This window comes from Palaemon carinicauda, chromosome 27 (assembly GCF_036898095.1).
Source record: "Palaemon carinicauda isolate YSFRI2023 chromosome 27, ASM3689809v2, whole genome shotgun sequence".
Taxonomy (NCBI): domain Eukaryota; kingdom Metazoa; phylum Arthropoda; class Malacostraca; order Decapoda; family Palaemonidae; genus Palaemon; species Palaemon carinicauda.
The window spans coordinates 82,591,002-82,611,391 of record NC_090751.1 but is presented as its reverse complement, the minus strand read 5'-3'; the positions used below and the strand labels follow the sequence as shown (position 1 = coordinate 82,611,391).

The 20,390-nt window shown below is 37.0% G+C and overlaps 1 protein-coding gene across 1 annotated transcript in view; it reads right to left on the bottom strand.

Annotated features, from left to right (window-relative positions):
* LOC137621009 (putative uncharacterized protein DDB_G0291608) overlaps positions 1–20,390 on the bottom strand; it is a 58,319-nt gene that overhangs the window by 8,248 nt on the left and 29,681 nt on the right. Inside the window, exons 2-3 of the mRNA XM_068351449.1 lie at positions 5,937–6,173; positions 3,848–3,964 (exon numbers count right to left, since the gene is read on the bottom strand). Of these exons, the coding sequence (XP_068207550.1) occupies positions 3,848–3,964; positions 5,937–6,155 (336 nt within the window). The 5' untranslated portion in view covers positions 6,156–6,173. The remainder of the gene's footprint in view (positions 1–3,847; positions 3,965–5,936; positions 6,174–20,390) is intronic.

The window sequence follows — 20,390 nt, the reverse complement described above, 5'->3', positions numbered from 1 at the left end:
CTACAAATATAAATCCTAAATACAATGTGTGGATATAATGAAAATATGTCTCAAATAATTATAGTATACAATGCCCGCGCTTGCACGTACGCACACACATACATACATAAATATATATATATATATATATATATATATATATATATATATATATATAGAGAGAGAGAGAGAGAGAGAGAGAGAGAGAGAGAGAGAGAGAGAGAGAGAGAGAGAGAGAGAGTGAGTGTGTGTGTGTGTGTGTGTAGCAAAATGAAAACTTAATCTTATGCAGAAATTAAGATTGATACTGATATTTATATCTGAATCTCTCTCTCTCTCTCTCTCTCTCTCTCTCTCTCTCTCTCTCCTTTAAACAAAAATAGTTTAATCTCTCTAATGAATCTCTCGAGGTAAACCCAAGGCATATCAGTTTAGGGTCAGTTGTTTGTGAGCGAAATGGACTCGGATGGGGAGGGGACATTCTGGAGGTGTCCTTCGGTGGAGTCCTTCGGAGGAGGGAGGGAGGTGGGGAGAAATGACCTCAAGGGGACAATTTCTCAAAAAGCCGCTGGCGGGAAATGTATTGGAGGGAAAAACGAATGTACGAATTCACGCACAAACTGTAAATAATCTCTAAAAGTCGCGTTACAATTCACCTTGTAAAGATAAAGGTAAAAGATGTCTGGTTTCAGCTCCAGTTTCATTAGAAAAGATGCTCACCAGGACGTCAGACCGACAAGCCCAACCCACTATTATGGTGCCCAACCACAGCAGTGGCCTCCCAAGTAAACAGCTTAAACTCACGGTCTGGGGCGGGGATCGATCTGCTGCCATGCGAATGCTAGGCAAATACGTTACCACTGTACTAACCAGGAAGCTCGTTCTATTTTAATGGTGTTACTGATCTTAAAAGATGTTATATTTCTTGTTCATTATAGTTTATTTGCTGCTACTTATTTCCTTTTCTCACTGGACTACTTTCTCTGTTGGATCCCTTGGGCTTATAGCATCATACTTTTCCAACTAGGGTTGCAGCTTAGCTAATAATGATAATATAAATATTAAAAGTTAAGCTACAACCCGTCAGAAAAGCAGGATGTTATAAGCTCAAGAGCTCCAACAAGGAAAAATACCACAGTGAGGAAAGGAAACAAGGAAATAAATAAACTAGGCCTACACGAGAAGTAAAAAAACAATCAAAATAAAATATTTTAAGACCCGCACCAACGTTAAAATAAATCTTTCATGTAAAAACTATAAAAACTTAAAAAATACGCAAAACAACAACAACAATAATAATAATAATATCTAGATATAAACTTATATATATATAATACCTTCGGCCTAAGAGAATCTGCAGAGGACATTATTCGACTATGACTAAATAATACCTTGGTTTATCCCCCGTTAGGCCTAACCCATTAGATCAAAAGGTTATAAATATTAATATCATTATTTTGGGTCTGAGTGCCTGTCTCGACTTTTAATATTGGCTGAGTAGCTGGCGATCAGTCAACAGTGTAGGGCCACGTGGTTGAGAGAGAGAGAGAGAGAGAGAGAGAGAGAGAGAGAGAGAGAGAGAGAGAGAGAGAGAATTATAAATACCTTTGAAGTAATTATGAAAATGTCAAAACTGAATCTGACTTAAAACAATAAAATATTAGTAAAAACATATAAAGCAGAATAAAACTAAAATATTATTAAAAAATTAAAAAGCCAGATTAATAGAACTAAAATAATATTAAAAATTAGTAAGAGTAAATAAAACTAAAATATTAAAAAAAAAACAAAAATAAAATTTAATAACACTAAAAAATATAGTAAAAATTAAAAAAAGCCGGTTTAATAAAACTATAGAGTAAAAAAAAACAAGAGAGGAAACACAAGCAAAGGGAAAGGGAGGAAAACAATGGAAAAACAAGGCATTGGGAGAGCCTAGGGGGTTATGGGGGTGAGATAAGGATTCGCCCGTGGGGGTGAAACCTTAATCACGGGGGTAGGAGAGTAGGAGGTGGTCTCCTCCCAGGGTGTGAGAGAGAGAGAGAGAAGCATGGTGCTTGAAGATATATATATATATATATATATATATATATATATATATATATATATATATATATATATCCAAATAAGCCATATATATTTTTGATACATTAATGTCTGGATTCTCTTAACGACCTCGGGATCAGAGCCCCAGGCGAAATCACACAAAGACAAGAGCTTGGCTCCGGCCGGGAATCGAACCCTGGTCGGCAAGCTTGTACAGACAGTGACTAACCCACTTGGCCAAGTGGGTTAGTCACTGTCTGTACAAGCTTGCCGACCAGGGTTCGATTCCCGGCCGGAGCCAAGCTCTTGTCTTTGTGTGATTTCGCCTGGGGCTCTGATCCCGAGGTCGTTAAGAGAATCCAGACATTAATGTATCAAAAATATATATGGCTTATTTGGATATGAAAAACACGTAAAAATGTGCAAAATTTATCATATATATATATATATATATATATATGTGTGTGTGTGTGTGTGCATGTATGTATATATACATAATATATATGTACATGTATGTATGTATGTATGTATATACTGTATATATATATATATATATATATATAAATATATATATATATATATGTGTGTGTGTGTGTGTGTATATACATGTATATTTACACACAAACTATATATATATATATATATATATATATATATATATATATATAGTGCGTGTGTGTAAATATACATGTATATATATACACACACACACACACACACACACACACACACACACATATATATATATATATATATATATATATATATATATAGAAAACACCTAACCTTGCTTTTGGACCTCAAGCCATCTGGCAATGTCATTTCAAGTAGCAGATACGATAAAAAAAAAAAACTTATTTTATTATTGTTATTACTAGCCAAATGACAGCCGTAGTTGGAAAAGCAGAAAGCAACTTGCAATGTTGGACAGCCTATTACAAATCTCGTTTTATAGTTTATAGATGACTGATCTATTTAACATTATTGCTGTTGTTATTATACAGCAGACTATGATATTTCTTTTGTGATGTCGTCTGCTTCCTAAAATTGGGGGAGGTGTCATGGCAGATAGATAATTTCTCATTTATAGTTTATTCGTTACCTTTCTCTCTCTCTCTCTCTCTCTCTCTCTCTCTCTCTCTCTCTCTCTCTATAAGCTGATTTCCCTATTAAAACCCCATAGGCTTATGACAATCTGCTTTTCCAATTAGGTTAGCTATAATAATAATAATAATAATAATAATAATACCCACATATTCAATACCTAAACATAGCTTGTAAATAAAACCTTCCCCAAAGACCGATCGGTCTAGGCTTCATACGGAGCCCGGACCACATTCTTCAAATCTGGCCAACTTTCGTCAACATTTCGCGTCTACGATGGACAGTTTCCCCAATGTTTTGTCTTATCTATAAAGATGATGGTTGCCCTACAGAGGATATAGAAGTAATGATTGTATATACTTTAAGAGGGAAGTGATAGCAGGTGTAATTTGTAAATGTCAAAATAAAAAGATTTTCTTAATCTAGGTAATAATTGATATGGACATTGTATACACTAATGATAGGTAAAAAGAATGAAAATGGTACTACCTGAGTGGGGTTAGCCATACTTCTTGGAGGATGACTTCTATTCCTTCCAAACTTAACTCACTCAGATCAAACCAATTCTAAATCTCAAGATCACTCATACTTTATTGTAATTTCTCTAACCTAGTGGTAATCCAACAAAGAGAGAGAGAGAGAGAGAGAGAGAGAGAGAGAGAGAGAGAGAGAGAGAGAGAGAGAGAGAGAGAGAGAGAGAGAGAGAATGGTGTCTTACCTGTGGTGACTGGGGAGTCATGCTACTGGCCACTGCATGGGGTGAATGTGCCGGCTGTGGGCCCTGCTGCATAACTTGTGTCATCGTTGCTTGGGGCACCGCCTGTTGTTGGCCTACCTGGAATGACACAGTGAAATGCGGTTTCAGTATTGGATACAGATAAAGATTTCTGAATTATAATAATGACGATAATAAGCAACTATATACAGCTGATATCAACGAATTTGAAAAAAAAAAAAAAAAATTTATGATTTCTGGACTTCGGGGAGAGCCCATCTGTCATGGCCCCACCCTAAAATGTCCTATCTCTTGGATTCCTTTAACCCCCATAGAGGGGCAGGGAGTGAACTTTAAGGGCTTTGAATACTTACTGTTAATAATAGAATTTAATCTTAGATTACACTTTATTTCTATCTGTTCTTAACTCTTAGTAGTACAGAAGACTAGATATTTTTTTCTGATAAGATTTTCAAATTAACTTTAAATAATGATATTCTATCTTGACATTCGTGATGAAACTGATGAGCTTAGCCACTCTTGGGTGAATGTTGTTATCCAAAACGATAATATAAAGTATATAAAAATTTCTTTCAGAGTATGACATGCCAAACTGTATGGTATTTACATACATGAGAAAGCTTTTGGTACTGTTAAAACTTCTGCAGTAATGAAAGTACTTCAAAGGTAAGGAATAGATGTACAGTATCTTATGTTAGAACACTTGAATATATCTCTGTAGGAAGTTCAGCAATCCTGCAACTACATTAAGATGGTGAAAAATTCTGACGAGAAAGGAGTTAGACAAGGAGACCCCATCTCTCCTTAATTATTTACAGCATGCCTAGAAGTAGTTTTTAAAAACCTAGATTGGGAAAATGTAGGAATTAACATAATGGGAATACATTAACAATTTAAGATTTCCAGAGGACATAGCTGTCTTTAGTAAATCATGGGAGGAATTGGAAAAGATAATGGAAGATTTGAATAAAGCAAAACTGAAGGAGTGAAAATGAATAAGAGTAAAACTAAGATGCGGTTCAATGAATATGAAGAGACAACAAATAAGGGTTTATGAACAAACCTCTAGAAATTGTTAATGATTATAAGTACTAAGGAGAGACAGTAAGTGTTTCCCCAAGACATGATACCGCTTTTGGTAAATAAAATGAGATTATAAAGACACTTTCTCTAAAAAGAAAAGGCTTCAATTAGATGGTCCTACCAGTATTAACTTGTGCATCAGAAACGTGGAGCCTTACTAAAGACTTAAAACATAAGCTACTTACAACTCAAAGAGCTATGGAAAGAATAACGACGGGAATAACAGTAAGAGACAGATAAAGAGCAACATGGATACGATACCAATATAAAATAGAGGATATTCCAATAACATGTAAGGAAGAGAAATGGACAAGGGCAGTTCAAATAATGAGAATGAGACAGTCGATGGACATTAAGAATAACAGAATGAGTCACTAGAGATTGCAAACAAAGCAGGGAATGAGGGAGAAGAGGATGGATTGACGATCTATGAAAATTTGCGGGTATAGACTGACTAAGAAAATCTGTAAACAGATGCGAGTGGAAGAACATGTCTGAGGCCTTTGTCCTGCAGTAAACTAGCAATGGATGATGATGCTCAGTTGCAAAATAACCACGGGGAAAAATGAAATCTTATCCTTTCAATTTCCTTTTCTATGCGGTCATTTTACATATATTTACACACACACACACACACACAGATATATATATATATATATATATATATATATATATATATATATATATATATATATAATATATATATATATATATATATATATATATATATATATATATTTATTTAACATAATTTATTAATGTTAATAACAATGAAAGACAAAGGCAACATATTCATTTTTAACAGCTGACCAAACTGCAAATAACAAAAAAAAAAAAAAAAAAAAAAAGAGACGATAATGAGAGCAATGGGAGACAGGGAGAGCAACTCCATAGGACACGAGAGCAACCCTACTGATACTGTAGGTCAGGAGAACAAGCAACAGTAGGCCCTGTGTAATTAAGCACTACAGGCAGGCAGCCTGTTTACCTGTGGAGAGCCCTGAGGCACAATAGGCTGAGCGGTGGCAGCTGCTTGCATAGGGACTAAGGTAGTGATCGTATGCTGCTGATGAAGAGGACTCGGAGGCGGTGGCTGTGCAGGAGACGGCTGTTGCTGCTGCTGCTGTTGTTGTTGCTGCTGCTGCTGCGACTGTTCCTGTTGGTGTTGAGTATGCTCATGAGACGGCTCTTTGATCTCACTCATCATCTAACCACAGCAACACACCTGGGAAATAAGAAGAGGAGGAGGAACGCACATTACTCAACACGGAAGCAGATTTAGGAGGACAACTCAATACTACACTAGCAATTTAGAAGACAATCAAAACTACACTGTCAACTTAGAGGCTAATCAAAATTACGCTAGCAATCTAGAGGCCAATCAAAACTACACTGGCAATTTAGACAATCAAAACTACATTGGCAATTCTGAGGACAATCAAAATTACACTGGCAATTTAGAGGCCAATCAAAACTACACTGGCAATTTAGAGACTAATCAAAATTACACTAGCAATTTAGAGGCCAATCAAAACTACACTGGCAATTCAGAGGACAATCAAAACTACACTGGCAATTCTGAGGACAATCAAAATTGTACTGGCAATTTATAGGCCAATCAAAACTACACTGGCAATTCTGAGGACAATCCAAATTACACTGGCAATTTCGAGGCTAATCAAAAGTACACTGGCAATTTAGAGGCCAATCAAAACTACACTGGCAATTCAGAGGCCAATCAAAATTACACTGGCAATTTAGAGGCCAATCAAAACTACATTGGCAATTCAGACCAATCAAAACTACATAGGCAATTCAGACCAATCAAAACTACATAGGCAATTTAAAGGCCAATCAAAACTACACTGGCTATTTAAAGGCCAATCAAAACTACACTGGCTATTTAGAGGCCAATCAAAACTACACTGGCAATTCAGAGGCTAATAAAAATTACACTGGCAACTCAGAGGCCAATCAAAATTACATTGGCAATTCAGAGGACAATCAAAACTACACTGGCAACTCAGAGGACAATCAAAACTACACTGGCTATCAAGAGGCCAATCAAAATTACATTGGCAATTCAAAGAACAATCAAAACTACACTGCCAACTCAGAGGCCAATCAAAACTACACTGGCTATTTAGAGGCCAATCACAATTACACAGGCAATTCATAGGACAATCAAAACTACACTGGCAACTCAGAGGACAATCAAAACTACACTGGCTATTAAGAGGCCAATTACAATTACACAGGCAATTCATAGGACAATCAAAACTACACTGGCAACTCAGAGGCCAATCAAAACTACACTGGCTATTTAGAGGACAATCAAAACTACACTGGCATTTCATTAGCTAATCAAAACTACACTAGCAATTCAGAGGCAAATCAAAACTACACTGGCAATTTAGAGGACAATCAAACCTACACAGGAAATTTAGAGGGCAATCAAAACTACACTGGCAAATCAGAGGCCAATCAAAACTACACTGGCAATTCAGTACGATGTCAACATGCTTACAGGGTATTGTAGAAGTTTTATTCTACCTGTGACCAGATTGTGGAATGATCTACTTGGTCAGGTAGTTGAAACTGTGGAACTTCAGAGGATCAAACCTTCAGCCAATGTTTTTACATGGAACAGGCTAACATGAGTCTCTCTTCGTAGTTTATATATAATAGATCTATATAAACCGTTGAGATACTACCGCTATAGAGTTCTGGGGTCTTTTGACTGGCCAGACAGTAGTACATTGGATCCTTCTCTCTGGTTGCGGGTCAGTTTCCCTTTGCCTACACTTACACCAAATAGTCTGGCATATTCTTTATAGATTCTTCTCTGTCCTCATAATCTGACAACACTGAGATTACCAAACAATTCTTCTTTACCCAGGGGGTTAAAACTTAAATACCGCACTGTAAATATTCAGTGGCTACTTTCCTCTTGGTAAGGGTAGAAGAGACAGCAGCTCTTCTTGGAGAAGGACACTCCCAAATCAATCCATTGTTCTCGAGTCTTGGGTAGTGCCATAGCCTCTGTACCATGGTCTCCCACTGTCTTGGGTTAGATTTCTCTTGCTTGAAGGTACTCTCGGGTTCACTATTCTATCTAATTTCTCATGCTCTTGTTTTGTTACAGTTTTTATAGTTTATATAAGAAATATTTATTTTAATGTTACTTTTCTTAAAAAAAAATTTTCTTTGTTTCCTTTCCTCACTGGGCTATTTTCCCTGTTGGGGCCCCTCGGCATATAGCACCCTGCTTTTCCAACTAGGTGTAGCTTAGCAAGTAATTATAATAATAATAATAATAATAATAGTAATAATAATAATTATAATGATAATCTTAAAAATATATATTCATTATTCATTACTTCTCATGTATTGTATTCATATAATATTTTTTATGTAGTTTATTATCATAATTACTCCTAGCCCAGCTCCAACAGGGAAAAATAACCCAGTGAGGAAAGGAAATAAGGAAATAAATTATATGAGAAATAATGAACAGTATAAACTATTTGAAGAATAGTAATATCAAAACATATCCTTCATACATAAACTATAAAAAGACTTGCGTTAGCCTGTTCAACATAAAAATACTTGCTGCAAGTTTGTACTTTTAAAGTTCTACCGATTTAACTACCTGATTAGGAAGATCATTCCACAACCTGGTCACAGGTGGAATAAAAGTTTTTTTTTTTTCTTTTTTTTGTTGTGTCCCTTGGGATTATATCCTACTGCTTTTCCAACATGGGTTGTAGCTTTGATGATGATGATGATGATGATAATAATATCAATACCAATTCAACTGAGGACCAGGAAGATCATTCCATAATCTAACCACAGCTGGAATAAGACAAATTTTTTTAACCGAGTTTTTTTTTTTTTTTTTTTCTGTTGGGTCCCTTACTGCTTTTCCAACTTGGGCTGTCGCGATGATGATGATGATGATGATGATGATGATGATGGTAAGAAGAAGTTTAGGGTGGCGGATCTTCAGGCTGTCCTTGACTAGTAATGGGTTGGTGTGTTGTCAATATGAAATAATCAAATATAAGGACTGGATAATTTTGGACTGTTCATGTTTCACACGTTTCACTGGAGTGAACAAATTGGCGAGAGAGAGAGAGAGAGAGAGAGAGAGAGAGAGAGAGAGAGAGAGAGAGAGAGAGAGAATTCTAAATAAATGGTCTGATAAGACTTCATTTGACTGCAACAACTTTTTTTGAGGGGGGAATACATGCTTTCTACTTCAAAGCAAATCTAGTGACGTTAGGCGGTGCTGGGATTAGTATAAAAAAGAACGAATCGTGGCTGCGAAAAGAGACCTGTTAAAATTCTTCCCAGCCATTCATGTGCATGACAAATTTTAACCTCCGCCAACGAATTTGGAAGGAGGTTATGTATTACCCTCTGTTTGTGTTTGGATGTGCATGTTTGTTTGTGAATAGCTTCTTCATGGCCACTATTTCAATCGTAGAGTAATGAAACTTGCAGGGATTAACTGCAGAAAATGACCAAATTTTGGAAGGTCAAGGTTAAAGGTTAAGGTCAAGCAAAATGTCCAATTCACGTAATCAGCCATAAGTTTGGACATAGTTGTCACAGACTTCAAACTTGCTTCATATTAGAGTGTATGATAATCCACGCCAATTAATACTTGTTAAGGTCAAAGGTCAAGGTCATGCAAAAGGTCGAGAAATAAGCTGCCACAGCGGAGGTCTGCGCTCTACTGAGTGCCCCTTTAGTCTAAAAAGGCATTTGATAAGTTGAGTGAACATACCACTGTATAATGTTCTCTGTAAAAAGTTCACGTTTAGGGTGTTATCGTGGGTTTCAATAAATAACTGCCAATATATGATTTGATAGTTTTATTACTCTTTACTATCACGAGAAGAGTTTCGGTGGATTTCGAATTATTGCAGCCAAGATATATATGTGTCTACTGCAGGTTCTAGAGCTTTCAGATTTGGGGCTCCAAGATTATACGACAAGCTCCCACTAGACATCCTCAAGAGAAAAGTGAAGACTTTCGTGTTTTCTTAAGTGCTTCTATAATGTGGATTAAACAATAAACGAACAATATGTGAAATGCTAAATGCCTTGGAATGTATATGATAAAATGAATTATGAAAGGTCCTGTACAGAGTAGAGTTCCCCTGCAGTACATGTTCCAGAAAGGCAGTTACTCTTAAAGTAAGCAAGGCAGATCTTCAGGTGACCCAAATAAAAATAATAACTGCAAGCACAGATGGATTCTACAACAGCATAATATTGAAAAGTCATATTTAATTGTGTGTTTGTCCAATTTAAAGAGATATTAGACACGGGAGAAAAATAACAAAAGACTAGTTCACTTGGCAATTCAACCAGATCACTCATTTTAAGGTTTAAAGTCCGCTTATGAATGGCACAGGCAAGGGAAACTGAGATTGCCCTATCAAGCAGGACAATGCCCTAGAGACTTACCATATATATATCTATATATATATATATATATATATATATATATATATATATATATATATATATATATACACACGCCCAAGCCCGCTCTCCACCAAGTTAGGATCAGGGAGGGCCAGGCAATGGTTGCCGATGACTAAGGAGATAGACCTATAAGCTCTCCCAAACCCCAAATCCTTAGCTCAAAAGGATAGTGAGGTTGCAGCGACCAAGAGTTTGAGCGGGACTTGAACCCAGGTCTGAAATTCACCAGTCAGGGACGTTACCATATCAGCCACCACAACCCTTCAAGGTATTCATTCAACTTTGGCCAAAGTATGAACGAGAAATAAAATATGTACGTTTAATCAAAATAAAAACTTAAGAGGAAGAAACGCTATATACACATGATAAGCGGCCACTTAGGACCAAGGAGGGTCAGGCAATGGCGCCTAATGATTCAACAGGTAGGCCTTTAGACTACCCTCAAAATCCACCACCCCTATCTCACAAAGGTGGTGAGACTGCAGACACTACATACACCTATCGGGCTTGAACGCCTGTCCAATAGACTATTGTTTTTTTAATATCTTATTTTAATTGTTTATTATTTTTCATATCGTTTATTTATTTACTTATTTTCTTTCCTCACTGGGATATTTTTCCCTATTAGAGCACTTGGACTTATTTCTATGGTTGTAGCTTAACTAGTAATAATAATAATAAATACATTGAGACCGCGACTAGAGTAAGCATATGGGTAAAAACAAAAGAGAAAACGTCTTTCCTTGGCAGTACTGGAATCTATCTCTCTCTCTCTCTCTCTCTCTCTCTCTCTCTCTCTCTCTCTCTCTCTCTCTCTCTCTCTCTTAACCGGCCACGAAACATCTCATTAAAAATAGACCGAGCTTCAAATCTCCTCTCTCCAAAGGAACGGACAGACTAATTGGTTTAATTTCTTAACTTCAAAGCAATCCACAGCAGATTTTTTTCTTAAAAACTTAAAATTCAATAGTGTTGGGTTCAGAGCATTATAAAATTCGAAAAATTTCTTGATACCAGACACTTAAATATTTCCAATCCATATTGTTTTTAGCATCTTGCCTATAGCACCTAAAAGATGTAGTACATCAACTTTAGATTATAATTTTTGTATGGATATTATTTTTAATTAGTCAGTGAGACATCTGCAATGTCAACAGAGTAAGCCTCTGAAAAGATGGAAGATTATAAAAATAATTTCAAATTTGGGTAGCACCAGGAAGAGAGAGTTCAGTACCAAATATTGTTCCCTCAAGGAGAACATAATGGAAATTGTGCATAAGAAAGGTGTATAATAATAATAATAATAATAATAATAATAATAATAATAATAATAATAATAATAATAATACAGACGGGATCATGAGAAACCAGACCACTTGAATTTGGAAAAACTTCTTAAGAGCAGAGGTAAGGGCTCTTACTTATAAGGAAGTTTTGGAGAGAGAGAGAGAGAGAGAGAGAGAGAGAGAGAGAGAGAGAGAGAGAGAGAGAGAGTCCTTCAGATATAAATTATATCATGCAAGTTAGTTTGCGGAGTTTGAACAAGCTATTTAAAGACCAGTGACCGAAGGTTATTGAAAATTAAATATCACCCAAACAAATGTCAACAGTCGATATCCAATTGCACGTCACAAGACCCCATGAATTCCCGGAGGGTGTAAAACTATTCAATACTGACTTTTAATAATATACTAAATTGGTATTATCTTTTAGTTACAAAATAAAACCATTTCACAACGCTGTCTGAATAATGAAAAAAAAAAGTCAAAATATCTGTCAAGCTCTAAAATAGATAACTATAATAGCGTTGCTTAGTAGTGGAACATTTGGCAAAAAGGAAATGCTAACGACTTGGGAAACGTCGAGTAGCCACTATTCGCATTATGAAACATTATTAACACCATTACTTTACTTATCTGAGTTTAGTAAGTCATACCAGCACATCAACAAAGTATCTAACATTTATGTGGTTGGATTGAAATAAAAGAAAACAGTCGCGCATGGCTGGAATAGAAATGAATTCGTAAGAAATTGAAACGGGTTTCAAAAATTCACGCTATAAGCACTTGCTCTGCATGTGAATGTGCGTCCTTCCCCTGACCAATCAGGAGCTTCGTCCTATACCAGCCGACCAATAGGAGAGTAGTCTGTCGTAACCATGGCGACACCACCGGAGGGTACAACTACATTGGATACGTAATTACTTGAACATGAATCCCTACAATAACCACATTATTGGTTGAGAAAAACAATGCCAATGTCACAATATGTTGAAACACGAGACAAACTTAACTTACAGATAAGGTGAAATAAAAAATAATGCAAATAAAAAGAGGTCATACACGGAAATCTAGCAACATCTGGAAACTTTCCTCCTGTATGTTGGCTGCAATACTACCAATTATTGATAATCACAAAGGCGAAACCTCACCCTCCAATCTCCACTGCCTGGGTGTGTCATCAAACACTCCATCATACTTTTCACATCGAAAGTCAGCCTTTTAAAAAGCGGTGATGGCATATATATAAACATTATAACATTTAAACGGGGGGGGGGGGGGCATGAACTAACAAACAAACAAACACACAGTATTCAACCAGTGTATCAGATTAAATGCAAAGTTATCATGTCTTCCCTTAATGATTCATTCACGTAACAATTCATTTCATCAACACAATGCCAAGTTTATCTGCTTACGAAAACTGCTGATATGTAATATACGGAGGAAAATCTACAAAAATATGAAATTACAAACAAAGAAAAGCATAGCAAGTCAAATTTTACCTATGAACAATTATCACTAATCCTCAACTCTGCTAATGCTGCCTCCTACCGCCTCTTCCAAATAACGCATTGTGCACCAACCCGACATTAATGTGGCAGTGGCAGTGTTCGTCTGAGCTACAGACTGGTGAAGTTAGCTTTTCGTGAATACGTACCGAAAAATGGCTACAGCAGCAGAGCCTTCAACCTTGACACCCTAGCTATAGCAACAGTCTTGAACCTTGACACCCTGGCTACAGCACCAGAGGCTTGAATCTTTACCCTCCTGGCTACAACTGCAGAGCCCTGAACCTTGACACCCTAGTTACAGCAACAGAGCCTTGAACCTTTTCACCCTGGCTACAGCAGCAGAGGCTTGAATTTTTACGCCCTGGCTACAGCAGCAGAGCCTTGAACCTTGACACCCTAGCTATAGCAACAGAGTCTTGAACCTTCACACCCTAACTACAGTTGCAGAGCTTTGAACCTTTACACCCTGAATATAGCAGCAGAATCTTAAACCTATATGCCTGGTTGCAGCAGCAGAGCCTTGAACCTTTAAACCCTGGGTACTTCAGCAGAGCCTTGAACCTTTACACCCTGGCTACAGCAACAGAGCCTTGAACCTTTTCACCCTGGCTACAGCAGCAGAGGCTTAAATCTTTACACCCTGGCTACAGCAGCAGAGGCTTAAATCTTTACACCCTGGCTACAGCAGCAGACCCTTGAACCTTGACACCCTGGCTACAGCAGCAGACCCTTGAACCTTGACACCCTGGCTACAGCAACAGAGCCTTGAACCTTGAGACCCTAGCTACAGCAACAGAGCCTTGAACCTTGAGACCCTAGCTACAGCAACAGAGCCTTAAACCTTTACACCCTGGCTACAGCAGCTGAGGCTTGAATCTTTACACCCTGGCCACAGCCGCAGAGCCTTGAACCTTGTCACCCTGGCTACAGCAGCAGAGCTTTGAACTTTGACACCCTAGCTACAGCAACAGAGCCTTGAACCTTTTTACCCTGGCTACAGCAGCAGAGGCTTGAATCTTTACACCCTGGCTACAGCAGCAGAGCCTTGAACCTTGACACCCTAGCTATAGCAACAGAGCCTTGAACCTTTACACCCTAGCTACAGTTGCAGAGCTTTGAACCGTTACACCCTGAATACAGCAGCAGTCTTAAACCTATACACCCTGGTACAGCAGCAGAGCCTTGAACCTTTAAACCCTAGGTAGTTCAGCAGAGCCTTGACCCTTTACACTCTGGCTATAGCAGCAGAGCCTTGAACTTTTACACCCTGGCTACAGCAGCAGAGCCTTGAATATTTACACCCTGGCTACAGCAGCAAAGCCTTGGACCTTTAACCCTAGCTACAGCAGCAGAGCCTTGAACCTTTACACCCTCGCTACAGCAGCAAAGCCTTGGACCTTTAACCCTAGCTACAGCAGCAGAGCCTTGAACATTTACACCCTATCTATAGCAACAGAGCCTTGAACCTTTACACCCTGGCTACAGCAGCAGAGCCTTGAATCTATACACTGTGGCTACAGCAGCAGAGCCTTGAATCTATACACTGTGGCTACAGCAGCAGAGCCTTGAACATTTACACCCTGGCTACAGCAGCAGAGCCTTGAATCTATACACTGTGGCTACAGCAGCAGAGCCTTGAACATTTTCACCCTGGCTATAACAACAGAGCCTTGACCCTTCACACCCTGGCTACAGCAGCAGAGCTTTGAACATTTTCACCCTGGCTATAACAACAGAGCCTTGACCCTTCACACCCTGGCTACAGCAGCAGAGCTTTGAACCTTTACACCCTGTCTACAGCAACAGAGCCTTGAACCTTTACACCCTGGCTACAGCAGCAGAGCCTTGAATCTATACACTGTGGCTACAGCAGCAGAGCCTTGAACATTTACACCCTGTCTATAACAACAGAGCCTTGAACCTTCACACCCTGGGTACAGCAGCAGAGCCTTGAACCTTTACACCCTGTCTACAGCAACAGAGCCTTGAACCTATACATCTTGGCTACAGCAGCAGAGCCTTGAACCTATACATCCTGGCTACAGCAGCAGAGCCTTGAACCTTTACACCCTGGCTAAAGTAGTAGAACCTTGAACCTTTACAACTTGGCTACAGCAGCAAAGCCTTCAACCGTTTAATCCTGGCTTCAGCACCAGAGCCTTGGACCTTTACACCCAGATTACAGCGGCAGAGCCTTGAACCTTTACATCCTGGCCACAGCAGCGAAGTCTTGAACCTTTACAGAAGCAATGCTCTGAACCTTTACACCCTTCTCACAGCAGTAGAGCCTTGAACCTTTACACCATGACTACAGCAGCAAAGTGTTGAACCTTTACACCCATAACAGTTCGGATTGTAGTTTTTATCGATCATTCGTACATGGCGAGGGCGTCTTCGAGTCTACAGAATTTATTTAATGTTATATTCCGAACAGCATCATGAAAAGAAAGCAATTTCACATTCCAGGTCAGAACAACAAATAAACAAACGTAAGACGAGGGTGAGACGGTAGAGACCACGGGCGTGGAAGGAGGAGCCAGGATGGGGTAGATAAGTAGCGGGGAGGGAGAAATAGACATATTTGCACGGTTAGACTTGTCTGGTTGGGGATGGAGAGAGGGGGAGAGAGTCCAACCGTCCAACGCTCGAGTCTCGACACAGCCAACAAACTACGAACTTCTGCCGGGCTAGACTAGACCGACTCTTGCCGTTGTAGTTGGCGTTGTGCTGTCAAAACCTGGATATTTCTACGAACACCATTAACGTCCTGAAAGTTGTCGAAGCCTTTGCGATTCACAGTCTATATGTATAGGCTATACTGATTCAGTTTGTTAAGGATTGTGGAGAATATGAAATAAATGTACCATTAGAAAAGGAGACAAGGTTTCCGCTACTCATCTACAGTCTCGAACATATTTCGGCAGATATATTTATAAAATGTCAATGAAAGAAATTTTATTTGTGGTGGGAACCCTGTCCTTATTCCAGTGTGTGTGTTTGTGTACCTTATAACTGTGTGTTTGTGTGTGTGTGTATGTATATATGTATATGTATATGTATATCTATATCTATATATACATATATATATATATATATATATATATATATATATATATATATATATGTATATATATATAATTTATATATATATATATATATATATATATTTATATATATAATTTATATATATATATATATATATATATATATATAATTTATATATATATATATGTATATATATATATATATATATATATATATATATATATATATATATATATATATATAAGCAAATAATCAACTTCAATACCAGGATATATTTCGTTACAAATGTTATCATATTCACAATTTTTTCCTCTATCCTTGATTTAACATTAAACGTTTACATTAGTTTACAAATACATTAGTCCAAATTATTATTATTATTATTATTTGCTAAGTTAAAACCCTAGTTGGAAAAGCAGGATGCTATAAGCTAAGGAGCTCAAACTGGGAAAATAGCTCAGTGAAGAAAAGAAACATGGGAAAATAGATTATTTTAAGAACAATAACATTAAAAATAAATATTTCCTATATAAACTATAAAAACTTTAACAAAACAAGAGGAAGAAAAATTAGGTGCTTGTGTTGTACTATTACAATTTATACACTATTAGTCAAGCTTTCTCCATCATGAGGCTCAATACTACACAGTATTCTAGAAGTTTTATTCCAGCTGTGACCAATTTGTGGAATGATCTTCCTAATCGGGTTGTTGAATCAGTAGACCTTCAAAAGTTCAAACTTGCAACAAATGTTTTTATGTTGAACAAAATGACATAAGTCTTTTTATAGTTTGTGTATAAAGGATCTGTTTTTATGTTATTACTATTTTCAAAATATTCTATTGTTAATTTTTTTCTCATATCGTTTACTTATTTCCCTAGTTCCTTACCTCACTGGGCTATTTTCCCTGTTGGAGCCCAGGGCTTATAGCATCTTGCTTTTCAAACTATGGTTGTAGTTCACATAATAATAATAATAATAATAATATATATATATATATATATATATATATATATATATATCTATCTATCTATCTATCTATCTATCTATATATATATATATATATATATATATATATATATATATATATATATATATATTGAATATTTATGTAAATACGTTAAGAGGGGTAAAATAAAGAATCGAAATATTAGCCATTTCTATACACACACACACAAAAAAAAAATTCAAGCTGTGCTGAAATATTTTTAAAAAATATATACAATAAATCAATAATCAGTAATTACTAAGAGAAATGTCAGTATCACTATTATGATCGTAGCCATTATTATCATCACCAAAAGCACTTACGTATAATGAAAGAAACAGAGTTAATTAATAAAATATTAATTTAAAGAGCACTAATTAACTTCAGGTTTTTTACAATGTACTTTAACAGAGGTGGTGTGTGTGTGTTAATTTATATATATATATATATATATATATATATATATATATATATATATATATATATATAAATAAATAAGTGTATGTGTGGGTGTGAAATACTTAAAAATATTGATTTTGCCATTGCAAGTCCCAAAAGGACTTTGATCAGAATAGAAATACGAAAGAAAAAAAAATATACACAAGAATTTTTGAAACAAATTGGGTGGTTTGAAAACGAGAAATCCCAACGCAATCTGTAAACCTAAATTAGATTAGAATATTCGAAAACCAATTTTGACCACAAGCAAAAAATAAAAGGAATACATATTTTTTTTTTTTGGTTGAGAAACAATACTTTTGTCTGTCTTGCAGTCAAACGAGATCCTTTTTTTCCGTTCTTCAATCAAATGAGCTCCTTTTTTTAATACGGGATTTTGTTTTGAAATATCGCGACTTACTCTAAATGCAACCAGGGAACTTATTAAAGCTGATTGATTGACCGAGTGTGTTTTCCAGTTCCACAGTCGAGGTACAAGACAGTACAGTACTCCACTTCAATTTCACACTAAGTAAAACCACCCGGCCTTTTCATTTCCCTCTACCATTCGATCATTTCTCTCGGTTCTTCGCTCTCATTTCTCATTTCCTCCATATCACCCCAATACTTAAATCATGACCACCACCCTTTTTTTCCCCCGCATTTCCCTCTTCCGTCCACTCCCTTCATTTCCCTCATTACTCATGTCGGTCATTTCTCGGAGAACGGAGCCACCAAACGATGGATGCTATTCCTAAACGCCCCACCCCGGACATAGGGACGCCAGGGGGGGGGGGGGGACAGTAGACTCCCTCCTAAACCTAATTCTCAATGATGCATCCCATCCCCTCTCTCTCTCCCAACGTATTCTCCCCTTCCCCCGGGGCGAGCTCTCTCTCTCTCTCTCTAACCTTTTTGTAGAGGCCAAAACATCTCCAGCTGACGGTAGCCTACTCCTGTAGGGTCTATTTCGCATCCCAACACTGAGCATTTTGACTCTCTCTCTCTCTCTCTCTCTCTCTCTCTCTCTCTCTCCTCTCTCTCTCTCTCTCTCTCTCTCTCAATATATATATATATTTGTGTGTGTGTGTGTGTAAGGTAGATACATGATACATACATGCATTTATTTCCTCACATTCTTAGTAAATATCCCTGAAATCCTAATAAATTTCCGAGAATTCTCATTAAATTTCCTTGAATTCTAAGTAAATACCCTTAAAATCCTGGTAAAATTCTGGAAATCACAACTTTATAGTGGAAAAACGACATTTGATCAAATGTTTCCTTTCAAACGTAGGCTAAGTGATCTGGACCCTGACTTATAACGTAAGTGCTAATAATAACAACTCCTAAATAGGGACAAAGAATATGTAACAATCTAATTTTCAACAGAAATACAATCAGACACTGAAGATTAATTTGCAAGGACTCCAGCATACGGGGAATACACCAGCAGCCATTATGCGATACGTAAATAGTGGTGTTACTGTTATTATAAGTTGGAGAAGCAGGATACCACAAGCCCAAGGGCTCCAATAGGGAAATATAGCCCAGTAAGGAAAGGAAATAAGGAAATAAATAAACTATGAGAAGTAATGAATAATTGAAACAATTTAAGAACAGTAACAACATTAAATTAGATTTTTCATACATAAACTAAAATAACTTAAATAGGACAAGAGGAAGAGAATCATGATAGAATAGTGTAGCCGAGTGTATAAGGAATACATACATATACACACACCCATATATATATATATATATATATATATATATATATATATATATATATATATATATATATATAATATACGTACAGAATAGCAATATTAAACAGATGAGTAGCACATAAATAATGAAAAGAGCCTCGTGTTAATATGCTATTAATCTTCTCAATCCAACATTTCACTTAAAATAAAGGACGAGTTTTCGAACAAATAACATTCCTCCGAAAACCATTTATGACCCCTTGATAAAATCCAACATTCTGGCATATTTGGTTTCGGGTAATTTTTGAATGTAAAATAAAAATTCTGGTTTCATATATGATGAAGTTAGGTTGGCAGAGCACCTTCAAAGTATTGCTGACGCAATAACCTTCTGGCTAATACAGTGGTAACACGTTCGCCTAGCATTCGCATGGCAGCAGATCGATCCCAGCCCAAGACCGTTCAAGCTGTTTACTGAGAAGGCCACTGCTGTGGTTTGGCACCATAGTGGGGGGTTGGCTTGATGGGCTGGCGTTTGGGTGAGCATATATTCTGATGAAACTGGAACTGAAACCAGACACCTTTATCTTTAAGATGATAAGTAGGTATATACCCGACTAATGATGCCCTCAGGAAGTACACGATCATTATTACTAACTCAGCTGAAACACTAGTTGGAAAAGCAGGATGCTTTAACCCCAAGGGCTCCAACAAGGAAAATTGCCCCGTGGGGAAAGGAAACAAGGAAACAATAGCATAATGTACCTGAATGTACCCTCAAGCAAGAGAGCTTTAACTTAAGGTAGTGGAACACCATGGTACAGAAGCTATGGCACTACCCAAGACTAGAAAACAATGGTTTGATTTTGGAGTGTCTTAAATTCTCCTAGAAGAGCAGCTGATCATAGCTAGAGTCTCTTCTACCCTTACCAAGAATAAAATAGCCACTAAACAATCATAGTACAGTAG